The sequence below is a fragment of the Ylistrum balloti genome, unplaced genomic scaffold, assembly GCF_031769215.1.
Source record: "Ylistrum balloti isolate Yb309-2 unplaced genomic scaffold, AGI_CSIRO_Ybal_v1 Utg370140, whole genome shotgun sequence".
NCBI classification, from domain to species: Eukaryota; Metazoa; Mollusca; class Bivalvia; order Pectinida; family Pectinidae; genus Ylistrum; species Ylistrum balloti.
The window spans coordinates 184,496-207,896 of record NW_026782147.1 but is presented as its reverse complement, the minus strand read 5'-3'; the positions used below and the strand labels follow the sequence as shown (position 1 = coordinate 207,896).

General features: G+C 35.3%; 3 protein-coding genes across 3 annotated transcripts; 2 read left to right on the top strand and 1 right to left on the bottom strand.

Moving 5' to 3' along the window:
- The first annotated feature begins 109 nt into the window (after window positions 1-109).
- On the top strand, window positions 110-14,523 carry LOC132550688 (uncharacterized). The gene is made up of 12 exons (XM_060214780.1): window positions 110-146; window positions 1,751-2,938; window positions 3,341-3,676; window positions 4,807-4,906; window positions 5,304-5,449; window positions 5,605-5,653; window positions 6,226-6,328; window positions 6,806-6,878; window positions 9,207-9,353; window positions 10,393-10,532; window positions 11,392-11,543; window positions 12,844-14,523. The coding sequence occupies exons 1-12, from the start codon at window positions 138-140 to the stop codon at window positions 13,548-13,550; spliced, it is 3,150 nt and encodes a 1,049-aa protein (XP_060070763.1). The 5' UTR covers window positions 110-137; the 3' UTR covers window positions 13,551-14,523.
- Window positions 14,524-18,396: 3,873 nt separating this feature from the next.
- Window positions 18,397-20,097, top strand: LOC132550704 (slit homolog 1 protein-like). Its single transcript, XM_060214796.1, has 2 exons — window positions 18,397-18,435; window positions 18,691-20,097. Exons 1-2 carry the CDS (start codon window positions 18,397-18,399, stop codon window positions 20,095-20,097), a joined length of 1,446 nt encoding a protein of 481 aa, XP_060070779.1.
- A 1,750-nt stretch (window positions 20,098-21,847) lies between these two features.
- Window positions 21,848-23,401, bottom strand: LOC132550703 (leucine-rich repeat protein soc-2 homolog). The gene is made up of 2 exons (XM_060214795.1): window positions 23,369-23,401; window positions 21,848-23,176 (listed from the first exon to the last, which is right to left on the bottom strand). The coding sequence occupies exons 1-2, from the start codon at window positions 23,399-23,401 to the stop codon at window positions 21,848-21,850; spliced, it is 1,362 nt and encodes a 453-aa protein (XP_060070778.1).

The window sequence follows — 23,401 nt, the reverse complement described above, 5'->3', positions numbered from 1 at the left end:
TCTCTTCCGATGACAACTTCCTGTTCAGCCAACTCGCGTCTGACACTACTGTGCGTATTTCACAACTTACAATCCACTTCCGCTTTTGGTTTGCTGTCAGTTTTGTTGATTATGTTGCACCTTGATTTGTGACATGTATGAGAAAGGTATATTTATTTATAATAATATGTATATTATTTATTTATATTCGATATTTATATGAGAAATACGGACGATTTGTATTAATCTTTATGATCACGTTAAAACCTCAATAACTGTCCATTCGAAAACGGCCCATTTTAAGCTTTGTTATTAAATACCAAGACCTGTTTCTTATGGATTCATTGTCAATTTCTGAATCGCAAATTTCTGAACACGCTTAATCAATATCAAACTTAGTGTAGAAATGAAGACAAACACAATACTTCAACTTTCTTTATTCTATTTGACAGTTCATTATTTTTCATTACCATAACTTTGTTGGAAGAATTTGGCAAATTTGCACTCTATCTCAGTTAATATTAAAATACTAATGCTGTGTATCATGCTTTACTTAAAAGATAAACATCAGACTTTAAATGTAATTAAATGTGAGATTTTTTTATACCTTAGAAGGCCAATAAAGCACTTTAATAAATCAAAAATAAATTCGTTTGCAATTAGTTTGAGATTAAATAATAAAACGACTGGACTATAAAGGGGACAAAACTCTCCAAATTGATGAAGTTCAGTACTTTGACCACTAGGTTTTCTAGCACTCTAGCATTTACTAACCCCAGTTTCTAAATATAAGCAATGTTGACGGCATTGTAGTATGCATGCTTAAAAGTTTTGATGTACATTTAAGCTATAACACTGCATCTTCACATGAAACAGATATTACAGGGGATATCTTCCACAAGTTATGTGTCCATAGTCACCCATCTATATGTACAAGATACAAATAATTATCAATATAAGCTGCAATTCCATTGGGCATGGATGAAGAAGTTCATATGTCAACAAACTGTTAAAATTAAAACAGGCATATTCATTAGCTATATCTATCCACAAAATTTAGTTTCCACAAAAAAAGTATTTTTTGAAAAATCACAAAAATTTAGTTTCACAAAAATATATGATTTAACAGTAAGGACATAGAATGGTATATTACACAAATATATCCAGTACTGTATCTATGTGTTATTTCAAACTCATATTAAAGTCAAGTTCCCAATTAATATAACTGCTAGAATATCTTTTTAAGAAAAGAACAGAAAATATAATGACAGATTATCTGATAGTGATGTTTAACCAAACCCCATGATAAAGGAACCTACTGTTTTACTGACTGTTCTCATCATTTGCCTCAGATTACTTGCCTCACTAAAATCAACATAAATCAGTAATGTTTGTAGGATTTTTTCTGATGAACCCGGAGCAGCATTTCCAAAATTATGATGACTCCATTTACAAAGAGATTAAAGTGGGTTTTCAAAATTTGAATGAGTCCCACAAGAAAAAGCATGAGTCTAGGATTCAAATATTTGGGTCTCATAAAGTCACTGATAAATATATGATGTGTGAGATATTAACTTGAAATTACTTGTAAATACTTGCACCTATTTGTGACATCATTTATTAACATCATTCACACATCAGAGTCCAAAGCTTAAGTGCAGGAAAGGAGAAGCAATATGTAGGTATTATTCCAGCCTTTGATCAAATTGTATACTTTATACCTATATGTATGGGGTTTACTTCATTTGAAATATTTCCTTTTTCTTTCTAGCCCCATAAAGTCCAAGGCACCAGTGACCCACACTGTTGCAACATGACAGATGGTGAAGATGACCTTGACCTTTCATATGAGAAAACAGAGGCGTTATGGGATTCCAAAATTGTTGCCTTAATTTCACAATCACAAAAAAATGCTGAATTAGAGGAAAGTGAACCATCATCCTATGATGAAGATGATGAACCTTTCAGTGCAAGTTTAGATAATGATAAACCTGAATCTGAATATGAAGATCAGGAAATTTTAGAAACTGATAGCTTTAATTTATCAAGCCAAAATCTAGAAGAGACAAATACCTTCTCTACCTCAAAGAATGTAGGTGCTGTTACAAGCAAACAAGCCAAATGGAGCTACAGTAACTTGTGTGAAATTGGAATAGGTCCGAAACCTGATGTGGTGCCCACAGGTGATTGTGGAAAGGTAGTTCCTACACAAAATGGACAGAAACTTCATCAACATACATCAGAGTCAGAAAATCTTAAACGGTCATCTGGTGTTTCCAAATTGATTGTCTTTGATGACACTGATGAAGAACTGGAAGATTATGTAGACAGTGACAGCGATGAGGAAGAAATTAAGAATTCACCGAGGAGGAAATTCGGTTCTAGTTCTAATTTAAAGAGGCCACATGATGTAAGTTTTCAGAGTGAAGATAGTGATGACAATTTGATTTGTAGCAGTCCTATAGAATGTAGTTCTAGTCCAGACAGACAGAAGATTGTAGCCAGGAGGAAGTTCAATACCAGGAGATCTGTCTATACTGAAGTGAGTGATGTACATGACAACAATACCTCTTCACAGATGGTACATACTGACACAAATAATCCAGCGAAAACAGCACCGAAAAATTCAGAGATGGAGCCACCTGTGAAAGTTATCCGGATCCAAAATGCTCAAGGAAAGTCCGACTTTTGTCAGGATGGAAATCTTCTGACGGAGGAAATAATAGGAATTTCAAAAGAATCAAAATCAGAAGGAATAAAATGTTCTACACCTCAAAAGAACGAAACAGGGAATGATTGTGAGCCAATGACAAACCTGTCAAAAAGCAGAGAAAACTTCCTGCTGGTAACCAGACAGGGGAGACAATCCCAACAAACCATAATTTCTAAGTTAGAACAGAACCATCCCTCTTCAGATTTAGATCAAAGTATTGCCAAGAAAAAGGAAATTGACAAAGTGGTGAGTTATCGACACACTAAGTATTCATGGTGAATGGTGGGGGGGGGGGGGGGGGGGGGGGGGGGGGCTGGCTTTCCTCCACTATTGAAACCTGGCACATCCTTTAAAGCAACTATGAAAAAAACATATGAATCAGTTTGTAAAGTTGTACAAAAGACACACATGTGAATAGCACTTTTTGATACAAATTAGAATCAGATACAGTAGAGCTAAATGATGTATCAAAGTGGACAGATCTTGTGGAAAATTCAGCATACATCAAGAACATTGACTTTGAATTGGTCTTCAGTATCTTTTTTATATGTTATTCATAAAGTGACAAATATTGTCATATTCAGTAGAAAGTTTGTTAACAATATAGTAACACAATAGAAAACATTCCATATATATTGACTGTTTCAGTGTGAGTGGTTTCCAGATGCTTGTAGGCAGTGGATTAAACTGAAGATTGAAATAGCCATTCAGCTGGGAAATGAACACTATCTAGACCACCTTGTTGATAGTATGATAGACGGAAATTACCCAAAATCGACCTCCCGGAATGATCCGACTTCTATCCCAGATGACAAAGAACCTGATGTAGTGGTTGCTCTTGGCAACAATAAGATTAAAGCTCCTTCTCAACCAGCTGGGAGACAAAACGAGACAGATGCTGGACCTCTTGTACGACTTTATGGTAAAAAAGTCAACTATGTAGGAGGACAAAAAGGAAAGGGGAAAGCTGTTGTACCAAAGAAGGTATATCAGTTCTTAGATATACATACATACAATATATACATACATATTACAGATATACATCTTGTCCTGAGTTTTAGGTATGCTTTTGAGACGGGTTTAGAAGACAAAGAACTCCTATTACAGGCTATTGTTTAAATTGTCCTTTATCTATACTCTTCTGTCAGTTTATCCTTAAACAATTCCAGAAAATTCATGAAATTACTGAACATATCTTACTCCAATAATGTTCACAGTTTTCTGTGTAGATTTAGACATGCAGCATTTTTTTTGTCAGTAGGCTTAAGAACAATAGGATTGCCATGTAGCCATTGCTACCATATTTTTTGGGTCGTCGCTAATTCTGTGAACATCATTTTACAGCACCTCATCAATAAAATCTGTAGACAGTTGTTTTTACTCTCTGAAGTGACACAATTTTTAGCCCATCACCATCAGATGATGGCTGTTTGAATCACTATTCTTTTTTTTTTTTTAGTTCCATCTGTTACCAGTCCTTATGCTTTCTTATTATCTCTATTTCTTGATAAATGTAGGTTTCTGTTATTCCAAAGTTGTGGATAATCAAAAAACAAAATGGCCGACAAAATGCCATCTTGGATTTTGAAGGTCAGCATTTCTTGAGAAGTACTGGATTTAATATTCTCAAATTTGAAATGTGGGTTCTTAGTTGTGCTATTTTGAGTTTGATTTGATCTGAAAAAAATGATGGAATAAGGACAAAAGTGGGATGAACACAAAAGAAGGGAAAAGATCCAACTAATACAGAACCAGTAATGATCATACCATGAAGGGGAGGGGATGCTGACATAACTTTGGGATCTTTCCCTATTTTCTTCATACTGCTGATACAGTAGTTATTGTGGATGTGTAAATTTATCGTTGCACTAACTTGCCAAAAATAACCACTTTATATGTGCTTTAATATGATTGTGCCAAATAAAGAATCTTTTCTCATTGTATATTGTGTCAGAAAAGAAAAATTACAGAAATATCACAACTTCCTGGTTTGGTAAAATATATTTAACCTAGTATTACTTCAATCAGTGTTAGTATAAACTCAGTCTTTTCACTTTTAAAAGATAGTGTTTTTGTACCTACAAATGATATTAAGATGTTAATTCCTTATGTAGCCTCTTCGGAATGCCCTTGATGAATATGAGTCTTCAGAAGAGGATGAGAAAGATATTTGCATGGATGCTACAGAGTCTATGGATACCCTCCGAGAAAATGGTATGTGACCAGGATCCCAGGCTTGTAGAAGAATCAGAGTTGTCTCCCTTGAAAGATACAAATCTGCAGGCTGTACATGATGTAGACAAATTGCTTAAATTCACTTCTACATGTTCAGATATATCCTGTCAAATCAGTCATGATTTTAAGAATCCTGTCAAATCTGACTCATATATATCTTGCTGGTAAAGCATGCCTTATCTTGACAGTATCTTGTGAACTGACGTTAGCTTTAAGATTGGTATACTATAAAGTTTTATATCATATTGAATATTTCAGAATCATGTGTGATTGTAATGGATTAGTTGTTTGTTTTATATACAGCGCATTTCATGCATAGATTTACACATCTTTTCCATAATACTTTGAAAAGAAAACTTTATCTGAATGTCAACAGATGTGTCTTCGTCATCTTTAACGTGTGAGTCGTGTAAGATGAACCGGAACTCAGACATGGTAGTACAGTGTTGTGATGGCCACCTCATCTGTAACTCTTGTGTAGAAAAGGAAGTAAAGGAGATCCTCTCACCCGATAGCCAGGAGGTAATTACATTCATTTGTGAAGTGATGAAGTGAATTTTGGAAAAAATACATATTATGATGTTGAGATTAACAAAACACATGTTTTCATATTTATTTGTTTCTATATAAACTTCTTGTCTTACCTATTTATTTATTTATTTATTTTTGTTTTGCAGACTCAAATCAATTGTCCAAGTGAAAATTGTAAGAGTAAAGTACCTGAGAGTAAGTATGTTTCTCAGTGTAGATCTCTGTCCAGATGTGAGGGATTTTGAATTTCCAGATTATATTGACTGATTTAAGACTGATTTAAAGTATTTAAAAATGAAGGTAAACAATATACAAAAGCAAAAATACTATGATGTACATAGAGTGCTCTATCTCACTGCTCAGAAATAATGTATTAAATAATAGATTAGCTAATGGAAAAATGCCTTGGGTACTATTAAGTATCACAAGTACATCATCAGCATGTGTCTCTCAGTCTCTGTTAGTTTGAAACATCAAAAACATTAATCTGCATGTTAGCGTAGGTCAGAAAATTTGATTAAGGTAGTTTATGGTGTCCTTATCTACAATTTCCAGCTACATGTAAAAGTGATCTTCCAAAGCTTGGTTTTAACCAAGAAAATGTATTTCTTGTTTTGTCTGAAAATCAAAGTTTCAATTTAAATAATTTTGAAAACAAGGTAAGAGATTTTTGTTATAAAAAGAAAACTGGGAATTATGATATTTACAGATTTGTGTAACTAATTTACTAGTTCCATAATTGGAATATTCTATCTTGATTTGACTAGGCCAAGCCAAGAAGATTCTACCAAATTTGATCCTAGAACTACTGGAGGAGAAGCTACATAAACAAGCCGTTGAGTCCATCAGCAAGATGGAAGACCTTGTGACGTGAGTCTTGTCAGCAATGAAGAATCAATGCTCTTGTATAATCTTCTTAAACTTTATCTCATCTAGTAAAAGGAATTGATGTATCCTTATAAATCAATATAAATCACTATACCGTGAAATCATTAATTTTTGTGCGGGGGATTTATTTCTGTTGGTTTCATAGGGTACTGTTAATCCACAAATTTATGGGTCCTTGAATTGTTTAGAATTAGAATAAGTTGATTCATTGAACTATATTTATTCGTGAAAAGAATCTGCAAAACAAGTCAGGTATGACAGTAGGTATGATGAAATACAATAATGAAATAAAATAAAAATTAATTTTGAAAAAATATAAAAATATATAACTATTCACTGAATATCTTACAATCAAATGATAAAAAGGTTTTCTAGTTTTACAGTGAATAATGAGTTGATAAACAGTGTTTTATTGACGTGTTCATTAATCTGCCATCTTATTCACATAATTACTTACAGATGTCCCAGTTGCAGTTTCCCAGTGGTGATGGATGCTGGTATCAAGGGGTTTGAATGCCCGAACTGTAAAAATGTAAATGTTTTACATATGTTTACTTTTTCTGTCCTATTCCCCGGTCCTTGAAAGTCTCAGCTGTATAACCATGGTCTTTCACAGACATGTCATGTTTTTTCCCATCCCTATTGCCAATGTGAGTGATGAGGGCCCTCAAGATCTTTTGTATCTTAACACTTAACAAAACCTGCAGGCTAAAACTTTAATGTTTCAATATATCTCAACTCCAGATAAGTGATTCATAGTCAACAGCATTGTTAAAGATGGTTTTTATCTCTAATTCCAACATACTAATAAATACCCCAGACAACTTTCAATGTTATAGTAGGAATCATTACTTGATCATGTTGTTTTCTGTCTCAGGGTCTGCTTGAATTAACAACTAGCTGTAGGTACTGTAATATCTTGTATTACTGTGTTACAGACTAGCTGTATGTACTGTAATATCTTGTATTACTGTTTTACAGACTAGGTGTAGGTACTGTAATATCTTGTATTACTGTGTTACAGACTAGCTGTAGGTACTGTAATATCTTGTATTACTGTGTAACAGACTAGTTGTAGGTACTGTAGTATCTTGTATTACTGTGTAAGAGACTAACTGTAGGTACTGTAATATCTTGTATTACTGTGTTACAGACTAGCTGTAGGTACTGTAATATCTTGTATTACTGTTACAGACTAGCTGTAGGTACTGTAGTATCTTGTATTACTGTGTAAGAGACTAGCTGTAGGTACTGTAATATCTTATATAACTGTGTTACAGACTAGCTGTAGGTACTGTAATATCTTGTATTACTGTGTAAGAAACTAGTTGTAGGTACTGTAGTATCTTGTATTACTGTGTAAGAGACTAGCTGTAGGTACTGTAGTATCTTGTATTACTGTGTTACAGACTAGCTGTAGGTACTGTAATATCTTGTATTACTGTGTAAGAAACTAGCTGTAGGTACTGTAATATCTTATATTACTGTGTTACAGACTAGCTGTAGGTACTGTAATATCTTGTATTACTGTGTAAGAGACTAGCTGTAGGTACTGTAATATCTTGTATTACTGTGTAACAGACTAGCTGTAGGTACTGTAATATCTTGTATTACTGTGTAAGAGACTAGCTGTAGGTACTGTAATATCTTGTATTACTGTGTAACAGACTAGCTGTAGGTACTGTAATATCTTGTATTACTGTGTTACAGACTAGCTTGTATTACTACAGACTCTTGTATTACTGTGTTACAGACTAGCTGTAGGTACTGTAATATCTTGTATTACTGTTACAGACTAGCTGTAGGTACTGTAATATCTTGTATTACTGTGTTACAGACTAACTGTAGGTACTGTAATATCTTGTATTACTGTTACAGACTAGCTGTAGGTACTGTAATATCTTGTATTACTGTTACAGACTAGCTGTAGGTACTGTAATATCTTGTATTACTGTGTTACAGACTAGCTGTAGGTACTGTAATATCTTGTATTACTGTGTTACAGACTAACTCTAGGTACTGTAATATCTTGTATTACTGTGTAAGAGACTAGCTGTAGGTACTGTAATATCTTGTATTACTGTGTTACAGACTAGCTGTAGGTACTGTAATATCTTGTATTACTGTTACAGACTAGCTGTAGGTACTGTAATATCTTGTATTACTGTGTTACAGACTAGCTGTAGGTACTGTAATATCTTGTATTACTGTTACAGACTAGCTGTAGGTACTGTAATATCTTGTATTACTGTGTTACAGACTAGCTGTAGGTACTGTAATATCTTGTATTACTGTGTAAGAGACTAACTGTAGGTACTGTAATATCTTGTATTACTGTGTTACAGACTAGCTGTAGGTACTGTAGTATCTTGTATTACTGTGTAAGAGACTAACTGTAGGTACTGTAATATCTTGTATTACTGTGTTACAGACTAGCTGTAGGTACTGTAATACCTTGTATTACTGTGTAAGAGACTAACTGTAGGTACTGTAATATCTTGTATTACTGTGTAACAGACTAGTTGTAGGTACTGTAGTATCTTGTATTACTGTGTTACAGACTAGCTGTAGGTACTGTAATATCTTGTATTACTGTGTTACAGACTAGCTGTAGGTACTGTAATATCTTGTATTACTGTGTTACAGACTAGCTGTAGGTACTGTAATATCTTGTATTACTGTGTTACAGACTAGCTGTAGGTACTGTAGTATCTTGTATTACTGTGTTACAGACTAGCTGTAGGTACTGTAATACTTGTATTACTGTGTTACAGACTAGCTGTAGGTACTGTAGTATCTTGTATAACTGTGTTACAGACTAGCTGTAGGTACTGTAATATCTTGTATTACTGTGTTACAGACTAGCTGTAGGTACTGTAAGCGACTTTGGATGATGACAAGTCATGATGATTGTAACCAGTTCACAACATTCCTACAGGAGAACCTGGATAGTAAGGACTTGGAGCCTCCATCTTACTGGCACCCGATGCCTGAGGAAGGTGATAAGGTAAACAACTCTGTTTAAAAAAGCAGCAGTTTTGCCCTCCTGACTGTGTAACATGTAAATATATCTCTTGATGGCAAATTACCAGAAGCATTGTTTGTATGCTGGGTTTATCATGCCATGAACAGCCCAGGTCATTTTGAGGTGGAGTCTCCTTGTAGTAGCTTGTGGCTACCTCACTGAACAACATACAGGAGGCCCATCAGATTTCCATCAAGTGCAATTAGGGTGAGTTTTCTTGCCCAAAGACACAAATACATCAGGCTGGAAAGTTTCTCTGTTTCTCGACAAACCCAAACTGCCAGGGTTAGGGAACATTGAGCCACGAACCTCTTATCTTCACCTAAAACTACATATTCCATACTAATCAACTGCACTATCAGTTATGTCCCCTAGAAAACTTGAAATAGTATATCAGAGCAGTTAGCAAGTTATTGGTCATATTTCTTATATTCAGTGTTCTAATGTTGGGGCCAATTTTGTCTTCAACCTGATTATACAGAAGATTCTGTCTGGAGATTCTTGGTAACAAATAATTTTGATGATTCAGACAGAAAACTGGTTTACAGATTTTTTCTATGGATGATTGATAAAGAAGGGAAAATTTAATTGGATTGATCAGAGTGAAGGAGCTGGTTCATTGTGATTTCTTCACTGATGGTATAAAACAAATTTCTGTCCAAATTCATATTAATTCACACAGCCTGTAGGATCAGGTAAATTATTTCTACAATTTGGTATTAATTATACTTTAAAGAACTTCTTCTTGAGAAAGGCTGAGAGGATTTTGACATTTCTCATCTGGAGCTTCATTTTTCAATTGAAACTTCTTCATGAATGAAGGATATGCTGCCATGCCCTCCTGGGCTGGGAAACAAAGAACATTTTGAATGAATTTTTCAGTTTATATTTGAAACAAATTAATCAAATTCATTGTAGAACGTGTTAAGTCTAACTGATATCAGTACTAGAAAAGTTTAGTATGACTTTGTGAGATTTGACAAACTTAATGATTAAGTACTGTATGATTTTGATATGACAGGACTATGTGATAGTTACCTTGGAGACAAAGTGTGTGGAATATGCACACATCAAGACAATCTTCTCACACAGCATGTCCTCCAAACAAATCACAGCTATCAGGAGGATACAAAACCCACGCTTGTGGCAGAAGTTTTGTCTGTAAGTACTCTCACAATCATTGATTCTAAATATAGACAAAGTATCCTTTTTTCAGAATTTTAGATTGAATTGAAGGCCATCTTCCAAAAATGACATTTCTATAAAATGTATTCCAAATTTTAATTTTTAAGGTAAGGTGTTGTCCCTAGTTTTGTCTCACTAGTTCTGAAAGATGACATATGATAACACTCTTTTCAGAATACAATGCAGTTTAAAAAAATGTGAACCATTCAAGAGATTCTAATCTGATAATCAGTACAGTTATGTTTTGATGGAATCATGAGAATATGATAAAAATATAAGCACCCATAATGGATCATAAATGTATATCTTGATTTGATTAGTGTTGGGCCTGTGGGAGTGAAGGGAGTGGCCCAAAAGGAGAAATATTTTGATTCAGCTGTTTTGCCCGGCTAATTGGACTTTTTATTGTTAAAAAGAGAGTGTAGTTCTGGAAGGATTAACTACATGTACGTGTATTTTGATTGGCCAATATAGAGATATTGCAATTGAGGATGATTTATTTCCCTATTCGAATTTCATAAACAGGAGTTTAACACATGATCACTATAGTAAGTGTCTAAAGACAATAACATAAAAATGATTAATTCCAAACTGAACTAAAAGAACCCTTGATTGAATAAGCTTTGCTTCGTTGTGTATGCTTAATACTTCGTGAATGAGGAATTATCAGCCTACCCAGGTAAATTCCAGTTTGTATAAACTTTAACAAGACTTATCTTAGGAGTTAAAACATAAAAGAACTTCTTTTTAAAATTTTAAACATGCTATATAGAAATGTCAAATATTGTGCAGAATTATATGATATAAACGTTTTCTTTATCTTTGGTAAATATAGAGCAAGGAAACACATGATGGAAGACTTCGGTCAAAACCAGATCAATGAGAAACAGCTGTTTCATGGCACAAATACCAAGGCTTTTGATGCTATATGTAGAGAAGGACTGGACTGGAGGATGTGTGGAGAAAATGGGACAGCTTTTGGTCAAGGTAGGTTCTGAAAGCATTCCCAGGGAAGGGGAAAAAGAAAATGAAACAACCTCTGGTCATGGCATGTTCTTTATACATGCAGGTTGGAGGGGAGAAATGAAATGGAACAGTCTTTGGTCAATGTTTTGTCCATAAAACATGCTGAGGGGAAGGGAGAAATAAAATGGAACAGTCTGCGGACAAAGTATATCCTTAACATTCATAGAGGGGAGGGGAAAATTAAAATGGAACAGCTTTCAGCCAAGGTCTGTTCTTAACACATACATAGAGGGGGAGGAGAGGAGAAAAATGGCACAGCCTTCAGTCACAGTTTGTCATAAATATGTGTAGAGTGGAGGGAGAAATAAATGGGAGAGCCTTTGTACAATGTCTTTTGAATGCAAAAAGGGGTAGAGTGGGGTATATCTGGCATGTGTTGGGTCAAGAAACATCATTGAAATACTTAAAGAGGGGAGGAAAGAAACATGATGGGACAGCTGTAAATCCAAAGAAATGAGGAGGGAAGAAGGTAAAAAAGATTGTCTTTGATCAAGGTACTTCCTTCTCACTCCAAAAATGAAGGAATAGATGCAGCTGATAAGGACAGCTTTCTGTTAAGGTACATCCTTAAAACAACCAGGAGGTAGGGATGGAGAGGGTAGAATATAATGATACAACTTTCGAGCAATGTACATGTATGTACATCCTTTAAAATCTGTTAGACATCTTTAATCAGAATGGCATAGAAGTTGAAAATCATGTCATGATAATATAGGTTGTCAAAACAAAAAGTATGTTGGAAGGGTCGACATATCATTGTATATGTTGATTTTGATGTAAAAAACTTTCTTACAAATTCTAGATAATCAAAAATAGTGCTATCATGATAATCAGGGGAGCAGTTAATTTCCATTAAAACAGGAAGTCAACATATTGCCAAAAAAAAAGAACTTGGTAAAATTTTTCTATTTGGTTTGAATCTTTATAGTCTTATCCCTACTTAGAAATTTCATGTTTTGTTGAAACATTGTAAAATATATTCAATATCAGGATCTCCCTCGAAAATACTGTAAAATCAATGATTATCATGGAGGTCTTATTTTCACCGTTTTCATGGAAAGTGCTTATCCTCAAATTTACATGTCCACAAAATAATAAGCAGATAAAATTTGACATGGATTTTGGTACTAGTCCAGCTAGGTTTTGTAAGATTTATCCAGAAAGTACAAAGAAAATAAACAAAATTTTGTAAAACCATAAAAAACATTAGTCTCACGAAAATCTATAATTTTACTGTTGTGTTCTCTTCTTCCTGTTCTAGGTACTTACCTAGCCAAGCAAGCTTCATACTCAGACCGGTACAGCCATCCAGCTACAGGATTTGGAGGTTTCCAACCTCTGCCACCAGGAAGTAGCAGTGCTTCCTTTGCTCAGGCTCTCAGTCTACCTTGGTCTTTCAATAATCAACCAATTAACAACCCAAATCCATTTCAACCCACTCAGCAAGGACCAGCTGCCTTCGGTTATGTGCCTATGTTTAAAAAAACATTACGTACCTTTCCTCATGTGACACAAATTGTCAGTAGTGCTGGAACATTTGCTTTTTCCAATAGCAATAAAGTCCCTACATTTAGTGGATCATTTGGGCCAACGTATAACAACACACAAACTTTGTTTGGACCAAGTAATATGCATTCTTCGACAATATTTCATGGCAACACTTACAGTCAAGTGATACCTACCAGCGTGAGTACACCTGTCGTGAGCAGCACGACTGATAAAATTGTCTTCACCAATGTCGAGGATACAATCAACCCAAACAAGAAATATATGTTTGTTGCGCGAGCATTGGTGGGACGATATTGCATCGGCAACCATGGAATGCGCAAGCCACCAATAGATCCAGATGACCCCAAGCGACGTCCATTCAACTCGTGCGTAGACAATGTGTTGACACCTTCCATATTTGTCATTTTTGACTGTGCTCAGTGCTACCCTGAGTATATAATCGAGTACAGCACTAGATGAACAGAAAAAATGAAGAAAATGCAATGTTAAGTGCATGTTTGTCCAGTTGTGATGATAATCTGTGATAGAAATTAATTTACTTTCAAATTTATATATCATAAGCTGTGAAAATGTGTGGTTATAATAAATATTGTCTCAAAATGCTTGAAGTTATGACAGAATTATGTGCAAATAATTCGAAATATTGATGACCTTCATCAATGTAGATGCCCAATTCCAAGGCATGCCATGTTCGGAGATCCTAGAAAAAGATGTGGTTTTGATAACTCACCAGACTTTGCCCTGGTCAACCTGATATTAGCTTTATCAGAACCTGTTCAAATTATGCAAAATTGTAGGATCATCATGTATTTTATGACTTTTTATCAAAGTTTCAAATTTAAAGTAAATGTTCTGTTGCTGAATATATTGAAATAAGATTTTTATATTAACAACATGTGGTATATCGTTTATTTATATACAACAGACTTGACAAAGTTTATTTTTCTCTGAAACTCTTTAGTTTTCTTTTCTGAACAAACACACTATTTCCTGTGATACTGAAGGACTATGGAGTATGCTCAGTGACTTGGTCACCGCAAGTTGGCAACAAAGTGTATAAAACTTAACTCATTGGCTTATTTTTGTTTTGAATCTAGATTTGGAGAGAAAAGACAGAAAAATCCCTAATTTCAAGCTGCAGTTGGAGTAATGATCTTGACCTAGTCCCACTTTCATAATTTTTTTTTAAATCTAAGTATAATTACATACATTGTGTATATCAAACTCTGCCCTAGACATTCAGATTAGGTTGTCTATCCTCTTTTGTCTTCTATAGATCTTCAGTCTTATTTGTGATATTACAGTTTTGATTGTTGTTGAATATTTGAATAAATGCTGTTGTAAGGGAAAGAATAATGATATTTTCTGTATATGATAAAGATTGTTTTGCTTTTGATAATTATTGTTTAAGATTAAAATGAAATGATGCCTTTGATTTTGTCCATGTTGTTTATTGTGCAATGTATATACCTCTGTATGGAGGAAAGGGCAATAACACCACCTCTTGTAGGAGTTACGTTTCAGCCTTTTGTTGTCTAAAACCAGGTCCCTGTTACTATAAATAGCCGTTATTGTAAATAAAAATTGACAGAATGTTAATGTTATTAAAGTTAATGTTATTAAAAGCTTTAACATTCTTGAAACAAGGCAAATCAATCAGAATTTTCTTTTGAACCTATCATTTCATTCAATTACAGGGTCTGTGGGTATTGTATAATCTGTGATACCTTGTTTTTTTTGTTTTGTTTTTGTTTTTTTTGAAGGAGTGGTAATGCTCACCACTTTCACTTGGGTGTCCAGGGTTTGGTTCTCCAACCCTGGAAAAGTTATGGGAGTCACCAGCCAAACCAGGTGGGTTTTCCTCTTGTACCCTGGTTTCCTCCCACAGTAAGCCCCTTGTGCTCTTCCATCTGCTAACAATAGTGAATGAATGGTGTTTAATTTGAGAAAAAAAGGGATTGTGGGAGGGGAATAGGCTGATGTATTAGTCATTGAAACAGTTCAAGTAAACTGAAAAACTAAATCTAGATTAGCGTTTTATGTGCCCTTTCAGCATGATGCTGTCTCACTTATAACGGTAACTATAATACTGTCTACTATTTAGTGTACAGTGTTTTATACATTGGAAGGATGAGAACAAACCGGGACTCCTTTACATTAAATGGATTACGAAATTCACTTATATTGATTCAATGAAAAAAACAAAAAAAAAAAAAAAACAAAAATCTATAGCAGACTGCACTGACTTAATATCTAACGTTACATAGTTTATCATGAGACAGCATATACTCCTTCTCAGCCACTGCGATAGTTCATTAATTTGACCAGAACACACCAAGACATAAAATGAATTTTGTTGTCAAAGTCAAAATGTGTCGTCCTATGCTTTCATATGTAACCGCATTGCAACTTTTATGTTTTCCTATCTTAATTTGCGTTTGTGTTTTCTTTTAAGTTTCTTTTTAAAAAAACGCCATATAAGGTATGTTATACAAGATCCCTGTTTATATAGAACATGTCAAGAAATCGGAGTTGTATCGACTGGCGATGTTGTATTGCAATAGGCACGTATTTCATGGGACTCAAAAAAATATCATTTAGATTTAAATTTAATTCGTTCCTGTGTGTCCTGTATAGATTCGAGTTTTTTAATACTCCTTCATGCAGACTGAATGACCTTTATGAACATTTGATTCAATACATCTTTTCAATGATGTGTTTTTCTCATCTGTACTGTATATCTTGTATATATGCTGTGTATTGTTGTAATCAAACCAATACTGTTAGAATATTGCCACGCGACATATCGGTGTTATTAAGTCGGAAGCAGACGGTATCAACCGGCCAAAACTAGATCAAGGGATCAGAGAGCTACCTTATGAGCATACATGGTGAGAAACACTCACAAAACAAGCCAATCAGGAGTCGGCAACGTATTTTTAAGTGAGTTAATTCTGAAGGACACGATTTTGAAATGTATATCCTGAAATGGGGAATACTCTTTTCCATAAAGATATGTTTTATGAATCATAAATATTCTTCATGACGTCAATTTGAAAACCAGCACTACATCAAATGATTGGTGAACATCCACGATCTGCTCACTTAACGTGTTTCTGTTCGTGCAGTATGTAGTATAGATTTGAATTCGTATCATACTGTATATGCACACAAATACAAGTTCCTTTATCACATTCTTGACAAACTGTGTGTTTCCAAATACATAAACAATGTATTGAAGAAATAAAAAAAAATGGTCTATTGAGGGCCATCACTTCCATAAATTCTTGCCCCTCTCCAGTGCATCCAATCTTTCCCTAAATTGCTGTCTTCTTCACTATATCGCCGTACCATCTCCGCCCTGCATTGTTACGCCACCCCTCCCCTACAATGCTGTTATACTTTTTCCTATACTCTGCCCAACCATTCAATAATTGCTGATCCACCCTGCTCTATATTGCTGCCCAATCCACCAATTTATTGCTGCCCTGATTTCCCCTACTTTGTTACCTAATTCACTTTATTGCTTCCCCACCCTTCAATACATTGAAGGTTTGTTGGTTTGTATAAAGAACATTGCCATCTTTAAGATTTAAGTATGTTAGATTAAAAATATCTCTTTGTATTTATTGTTTTTTAATCCTTTATAATCTTTTCATTCCAGTTGTATCAGGAGTGTACATCTAGTATAGTCTGCATATCAAATCGTTACATGACAAGTTGATTTCCTTAATTAACCGTTTAACAAAGATTCTACTAAATGAAATCCTCAACAGGATTGAAAATATCAGAGACTGTAAAAAGCAACAAAACAAAACAAAAAACGGATACGATGCTGATGTTTCAAATGATTTCATGGAAGCGTAAATGTTATAACAATGTTCAGTTCACGAAGGCGTATGGCTCAAATTGTAATTTTCCATTAAAGACGAATTTCATCTCCTACAGTAAGATAAAGGATGATGGAAATTTTACTTACTTTGTTGCCTAATTCACAAATTTATCGCTGCCCTGTTGTCCCCTACATAACTGCCCAATCCACCAATTGATTGCTGCCATGACCTCACCTACTTTACTGCCCGATCCACCAATTTATTGCTGCCATGACCTCACCTACTTTACTGCCCGATCCACCAATTGATTGCTGCCATGACCTCACCTACTTTACTGCCCGATCCACCAATTGATTGCTGCCCTGCCGTCCCCTACATTACTGCCCAATCCACCAGGATGGCATCATTGTTACAACTCAAACTGGGGAAGGACAGATTATAATGCACTAGTACTGTATATGTCGTCATCAGAGCGGATTGTACAGCGGAAGGCGATACATGGATTGTACAGCGGAAGTCGAGCGATACATGGATTATACAACGGAAGTCGGGCGATACATGGATTGTACAGCGGAAGTTCAACGGTACGTGAATTGTACAGCGCACGCCCACGAGGTTGCTTCAGAAACGGTCTCTAAAATGGGTATAAAGGTCTAAAAAATTTTTATGTAACTGTGTTAATTCTCAACATTTACCAAACAATAATATATCTATTGCACAGAATGATTGGCTATCAACTTATTTAACACTCCATGTCTGATACGTCTTATATTATCAGGATTTTGGTATAGTGAATGTTGTAAAATCTGCGGGTACCGGGTATTACAGTTTTCGTACTTATTCAACGTCGATTTATTCTGGAGTGTTATGATAGATTAAACATTACAAAAATTCAGTATCTGAAATCTTGGCAATGGCAAAATGTGTCTAGATGTGATAAGTGTCGTCGGATTGTTCGGATTGAATTCGATTCGGTTATGATAATGGCTGAATTAACCAGGAATAATTGTCTGTTTGATGCACACTGAACAGTTATGTAGTTTGGTGATTACTTCACTGAACAACATACAGGAGGCCCACCACATGCGATCCGGGCAATTTATGTTAACAAACAAACAAATTGTGATATCCATCATCGATACCTTTCTGAACATAAAGTGAAAACTCTGGACGAAGAATAACAGCTTATCATCCAGTTCCTCTGAGTAAATATCAGTACAAAAATTAGTAATAATATTTTTTTTTCTGCCAAATTTACTGACTTACATTTGAAAATTGATTATAAAACTTAATAAGTTTGTCTTGTTGATGAACCATTTCTGTATACACTGGCCAAACTTTCACGCATATCTTTTATTTCACCGACTTAAAAGTCACCTTGTGGAAGAAATTCGGTCACACGAGATAACATAGAAACTCTCGGCGTTACAAACACACCTTGGTGTGTTTGAGAAATCTTCACTCTGTTAGTCATGGCGTCTTGGAGCTTTGTGTACTTGCTGTGTTTACTGGTAAGTATTTCACGCTTTATGTGCTTATATTTTTCCAGATAAATATTATTTGTATACATTTCCAGGGCATTGTAAAATATAGCATTTTCTTAATAAACATTTTATCAAAAATATTCCGAGAAAGTTATGTTGAAACACACTTCAGATAATACATTCTTACTTGTAAATACTTATTAATGAATTTATGAAATGAAAAAAAGTGGTTCTATCCGAATGAATCGTATACGTCACACGTTATTTTTTTTTATTACACAGTGCACAAGAACTGCAACAGTCACATCGTCAAACCCATGGAAACAACCCAAAGTTGATTACGAAAAGGCGACGTTTGAGTCTAAAGTAATGATAACGAATACGACTCACGAGTCAAGCATCAACACCCAAAACACCCAAGACTGTCCAGCCCCAGCTGTATGTAGCTGTGGCATTTTTAACAATGTCATTGATTGTTCAGGCAGAGGACTAACTAGTGTCCCTGCATTTAGTAAAAGTGATAGTTTATGGGACTTGTACCTTAAAGATAACCATATCCACAGTTTAAGAGATGACGACTTTCATAATATCCAAATACAATTATTAGACATGTCTAATAACTCATTGACATCTGTTTCCGATAATGCATTTCGAGGACTGGAATCGGTTCTTAACTCTTTATATTTGGAGTCTAACCGTTTGACTAACATTCCGGAAACCTTGACGAATTTGAAGAATTTAACCTCATTGACAATCCAGCAGAATCCAATCTCAAATTTTGATGAAAACGTGATGACATCCCTCAGCAGCACGATAAACACATTCCATTTTGGTTCTGAGGAGATGGTCATCTGGCCTCCGTCAGTACAGCTCCTGAACCTGTTTGAATTGGGAATTTTTAGCTTACCATTAGAGATATTGCCGGAAACAGCGTTTGCAAATTTAAGCCTAAGTTGGCTTACCCTGAACAACATGAAGTTGAAAAGACTTCCGTCCAGTTTTAAAGGTCTTGAGAATCTGTACTATCTATCTTTAAACACTGATGAAGATCTAACATTGGATGGTGTTCCCAGAAGTCTTTTTGAAAGTATCAAGGGTCTGAATTCGCTTCAGATTATCAATAGCAAGTTCACAGCACTTCCGGATATATTCCACTACACAACTGGACTATTTCAAATCGAGTTAAACTCTGTTCCCATTAATGACTTTCCCGCGGAGATGTTACCGGAAGAATCCAATATCACCATTGCTGACTTTAAACACACTCTCTTTAATGAGGTACCGTCTGCAATCTCTAAGATGAAGAAATTAAGCGTTCTGAGCTTGAATTATAACAACATAACAACAATTCAATCCGGCGATCTTTCTGGGCTTTCTAAATTAGAATATGTCTCTATCTCCAATACCCCGCTGCATAATATTTCCCTAGACGCATTCAAGACACTGACCTCTCTTCAGTATTTAGCATTAGACAACACGGCGCTCACCAGTATCCCACGTGCTGTAGAGGAAGTAACATTTGACATCTTGAGTTTGTTCGGAAACAAATTAATCTGTACGTGCCAGTCGATGGGCTGGATGAAGAACTGGTCCGGTGCTAGCAGAATCGGCATCAACGGCCATTGTAACAACCTAGGAAACATGGAGGTCTGGCAATATGTGCGACAGAACGTTCCTAAGTGTCCTTAAAACAACTACTTCCGTTTTACTGAATCAAAATTACACACATACCTCGGCAAATTTTCAATGATTGCTGATACTGGATATTCAGAGGTATTTTCTAAGTGGTCAATATTGTCGTTGAAAAATTAAGATTAATTGTAGTATGACGAGTGTTGTTGATTGACTGCCATTGAACATCTTGTGTGTTGTAAATTGGTTCATGTGTTAGGAAGATTGCCAATTGGGGCCATTCTGTGACTATTCAGTAATACGCTGGTTTTGCATGGAGATACAGTAGGATTTATATGGCGGATATCGTCGATAAAGCAAGGGACACGTAGACTACCGGAAGACCTTATCATATTCTCCCTCTCCTTTTTCATGGATATTTATGTTAATATTCTGTTGATATTGTGATAAAGTTTCATCAAACTGGAGTTTGTATTTAGATTTTATTGACAAGTCGGCATTTTCTTTGTCGGTTTTTAATAGTAAACTTTACAATTGACTAAAATAAAATAATAATAAAAAAAAACATATTTTAATGCACACAGAATGACGCAAATTCGCACCCTCCTTGCCATGTGATAAGTTTGACCTATGCTTTTCGTTATGTTGCGATATTGTATAACAATGATTGACGTTAATGAAATGTTATAAGTAATTTCCTTTTCATTTAAATGACATCAAATTTATCAATATAACATTGATTTTAAGAAGTTGAATAATGAATGCTGTGTTTAGTTGACAACGAAGACGTTTTCTATGTATATATTCAAGGTAGTGTAGGAAATTGGTCGCGATCTGTGTTTTCTGTGGTAAATCCTGGCTATTCACCATCATTGAGCTTTGTACACATTCTTTGTTGGCTGGCGTGTCTACTTTAATAAGCTGCCTTTTGAAATATCTAATTCTATAATTATTTAACGTTTTGATCTTGTTAATATCATTATGATGTGCATTGATATCAAACACTCTGGTGATTCTGCTCTAGACCAGACCGCGGCTCGTTCGACGTTTCAGATTTGTGTGTGTACATGTTTAATTACTACGTTTAAGCGTTAATTACCGTGAAGCAAAACCGTACAGGCAAATTTTTCAATTAAAGATAGAATATTTCTGTACTTGTATGACTTTAAAATGTCAAACATGAACAAAATAAATGGTTACGCGAATATTGAATAGTGAAAAAGTACAAACCATATAATATAATATCAGATGCTCCTGGAGGGTAAACAGGTCTGCTTCGTCGACGACAAGACAACAACGACGATAAAGAATTTGGTCGATCCAAGTCAGTCATGTCATACTCCAAAATCATATTAGTAAAATTTGTTTGCTACAAAGCTTATAAGATCAGACGTACCAAACTATAGTGTGTTCATAAAAGCATGACATCCGATCTGTGTTAGAATTAATATCATTATAATAATAGAGGATTACTTATCCCCGAAATATAATGCCCATGAAACAATGTTCCCAATGTTCCAAATTTGTGCCCAACGATGAGTATGATTTAATAAAATGACATAAAAAAATCAGGCAGGAAACACTTAAACAGACTTGCATTCAAATATGTATAGCGTATATTGATAACTCATTCTCAAACTTTGCACTAGAATAAAAACCCGATTAATATTCCAGAAACAAAATGTAGGTTACATTTATTTCTAGTGAAATATGGGATATGTTCATGTCCATTGATGTATTTAAATTAACTACAAACAGCGTTAAATGTCAAAACACTGAACATTGAATTTAAGGGTCTATTTATACTTCAGGGACACTTCGGCACCTCATTACGAATATACTCGAACAAATCCATTCGGATGTTGTGACACTCTCCATCACTAGCACGCAACTGCTTATAACCAATCCATTTCTTCATCCATCCAAGTTCTGCACATGAACAGTCAATAGTAATGTTTTGTAAACTCAAAAATCGCAGAGCCGGAAGTCGTTCGATAGCTCTAGGGAATCCTGATAGGTTTGTAAAATCTAAATTTAGACTCATAAGACTGTACATATCATTAAATGCGTCCATGGATATATTGGTTAATGGAGTTTGCCTAAAATTCAATTCCTGTAATTTCTGTAGCCCTGCCAAGTCGCCTGGCCCAATACTGGAAATTTTGGTATTATCCAAGGCTAATGTATAGAGACGATTAATACGTCGCACAGCGGCTGGGATACGATCTATATTTGTGTTACTGAATCCTACAGACTGCAGCAGTGGCTGTTCTGGTAATGTAGATACATCCCATGTCGACAGCGGTGAGTTGCTAATTGATAATTGGGTAAGTGTAGGAATAGCGGACATATTGAATACGGTCGTTATACTGCTGTTGGATATAGTAATTTCTGTTAGTGATTCTATACCATTGAAAGCATCCTCAGGTATACCTGCAGATGAAAGTTCAACATCATCAGCGATTAATAGGCCTGTCATTTTCTGAAGTCTTCTCATTGCTTTCGGAATACCCTTGAATTTCGCTGTATAGCATGTCACAGATATTTTCGAGTCTTCTAGCCCTTCAAACGCATCAAAAGGTAGATCGGTCATCGGTAACTTATAAAGGGTCAAGCTCCAAACGGATTTTAGAGTTCGTATTGAGCTCGGCCATGTCGTCATTTCCGGTGATCCGATATCGAGAAATTGGAGCTTGGAAGCAAATGCCATTTTCTGTGGAAGGTCCTTGATAGGGTTGTCATGGATACTAAGCATGGTGATGTTTGGCATTCGTGCAATTTCACTCGGAAGTTCTGTGAAGTTATTGAACTGCATAAAAACGAAATCAAGATACGGTTCCGATCCATTCAACGCCCAATCCTCTATAACTTCAAGTGCATTGTGGCCAATTTGAAGGGAACAGATTGGAAGATTACTGAAAGCTCCAGCCGGGATGCTTTTGATATTGTAGTTGTAATTCAGATGAAGTCGCCAGCAGTGCCATGTTGAATTAACCCTGGTAAAGGTTGGAAACTCTGTTTGAGTGAGATTATGACATTCCACTGTGTTAAAGTCACAACTGCAAGGCGGTTTAGCAGGACAGGGTCGAGGGTCAACGAGTTCAGAGGAGCATTTTATTACAAAGATCAGCAACAGCTGAAATGGAAAAGTAAACAACTAAATGATATTAATATGAAGTAGGACATACAGAGAAAGTGTCAACAACAAGGTTAACATATTATATAAACAAGTCGATATTTTAAAAGAGTGAACGTTTACAGAGGGGATGTGAACATTTGACATGAGTTTTTGTTTCTAGTCAATGCCTGAAAACGTTCAAACACTTACCGTAAAGATGACGTATGTTTCATGTATAGCCAT

Excerpts from the sequence above, each read along its gene's own strand:
- LOC132550688 (XM_060214780.1), top strand. Across the intron at positions 4,907-5,303 it reads GGATACCCTCCGAGAAAATG|ATGTGTCTTCGTCATCTTTA; the intron begins GTATGTGACCAG and ends GAATGTCAACAG. Across the intron at positions 6,329-6,805 it reads AAGATGGAAGACCTTGTGAC|ATGTCCCAGTTGCAGTTTCC; the intron begins GTGAGTCTTGTC and ends AATTACTTACAG.
- LOC132550704 (XM_060214796.1), top strand. The coding sequence starts at position 18,397 with ATGGCGTCTTGGAGCTTTGTGTACTTGCTGTGTTTACTG. Across the intron at positions 18,436-18,690 it reads TGTACTTGCTGTGTTTACTG|TGCACAAGAACTGCAACAGT; the intron begins GTAAGTATTTCA and ends TTTATTACACAG.
- LOC132550703 (XM_060214795.1), bottom strand. The coding sequence starts at position 23,401 with ATGGCTATACATGAAACATACGTCATCTTTACG. Across the intron at positions 23,177-23,368 it reads AAACATACGTCATCTTTACG|CTGTTGCTGATCTTTGTAAT; the intron begins GTAAGTGTTTGA and ends TTTCCATTTCAG.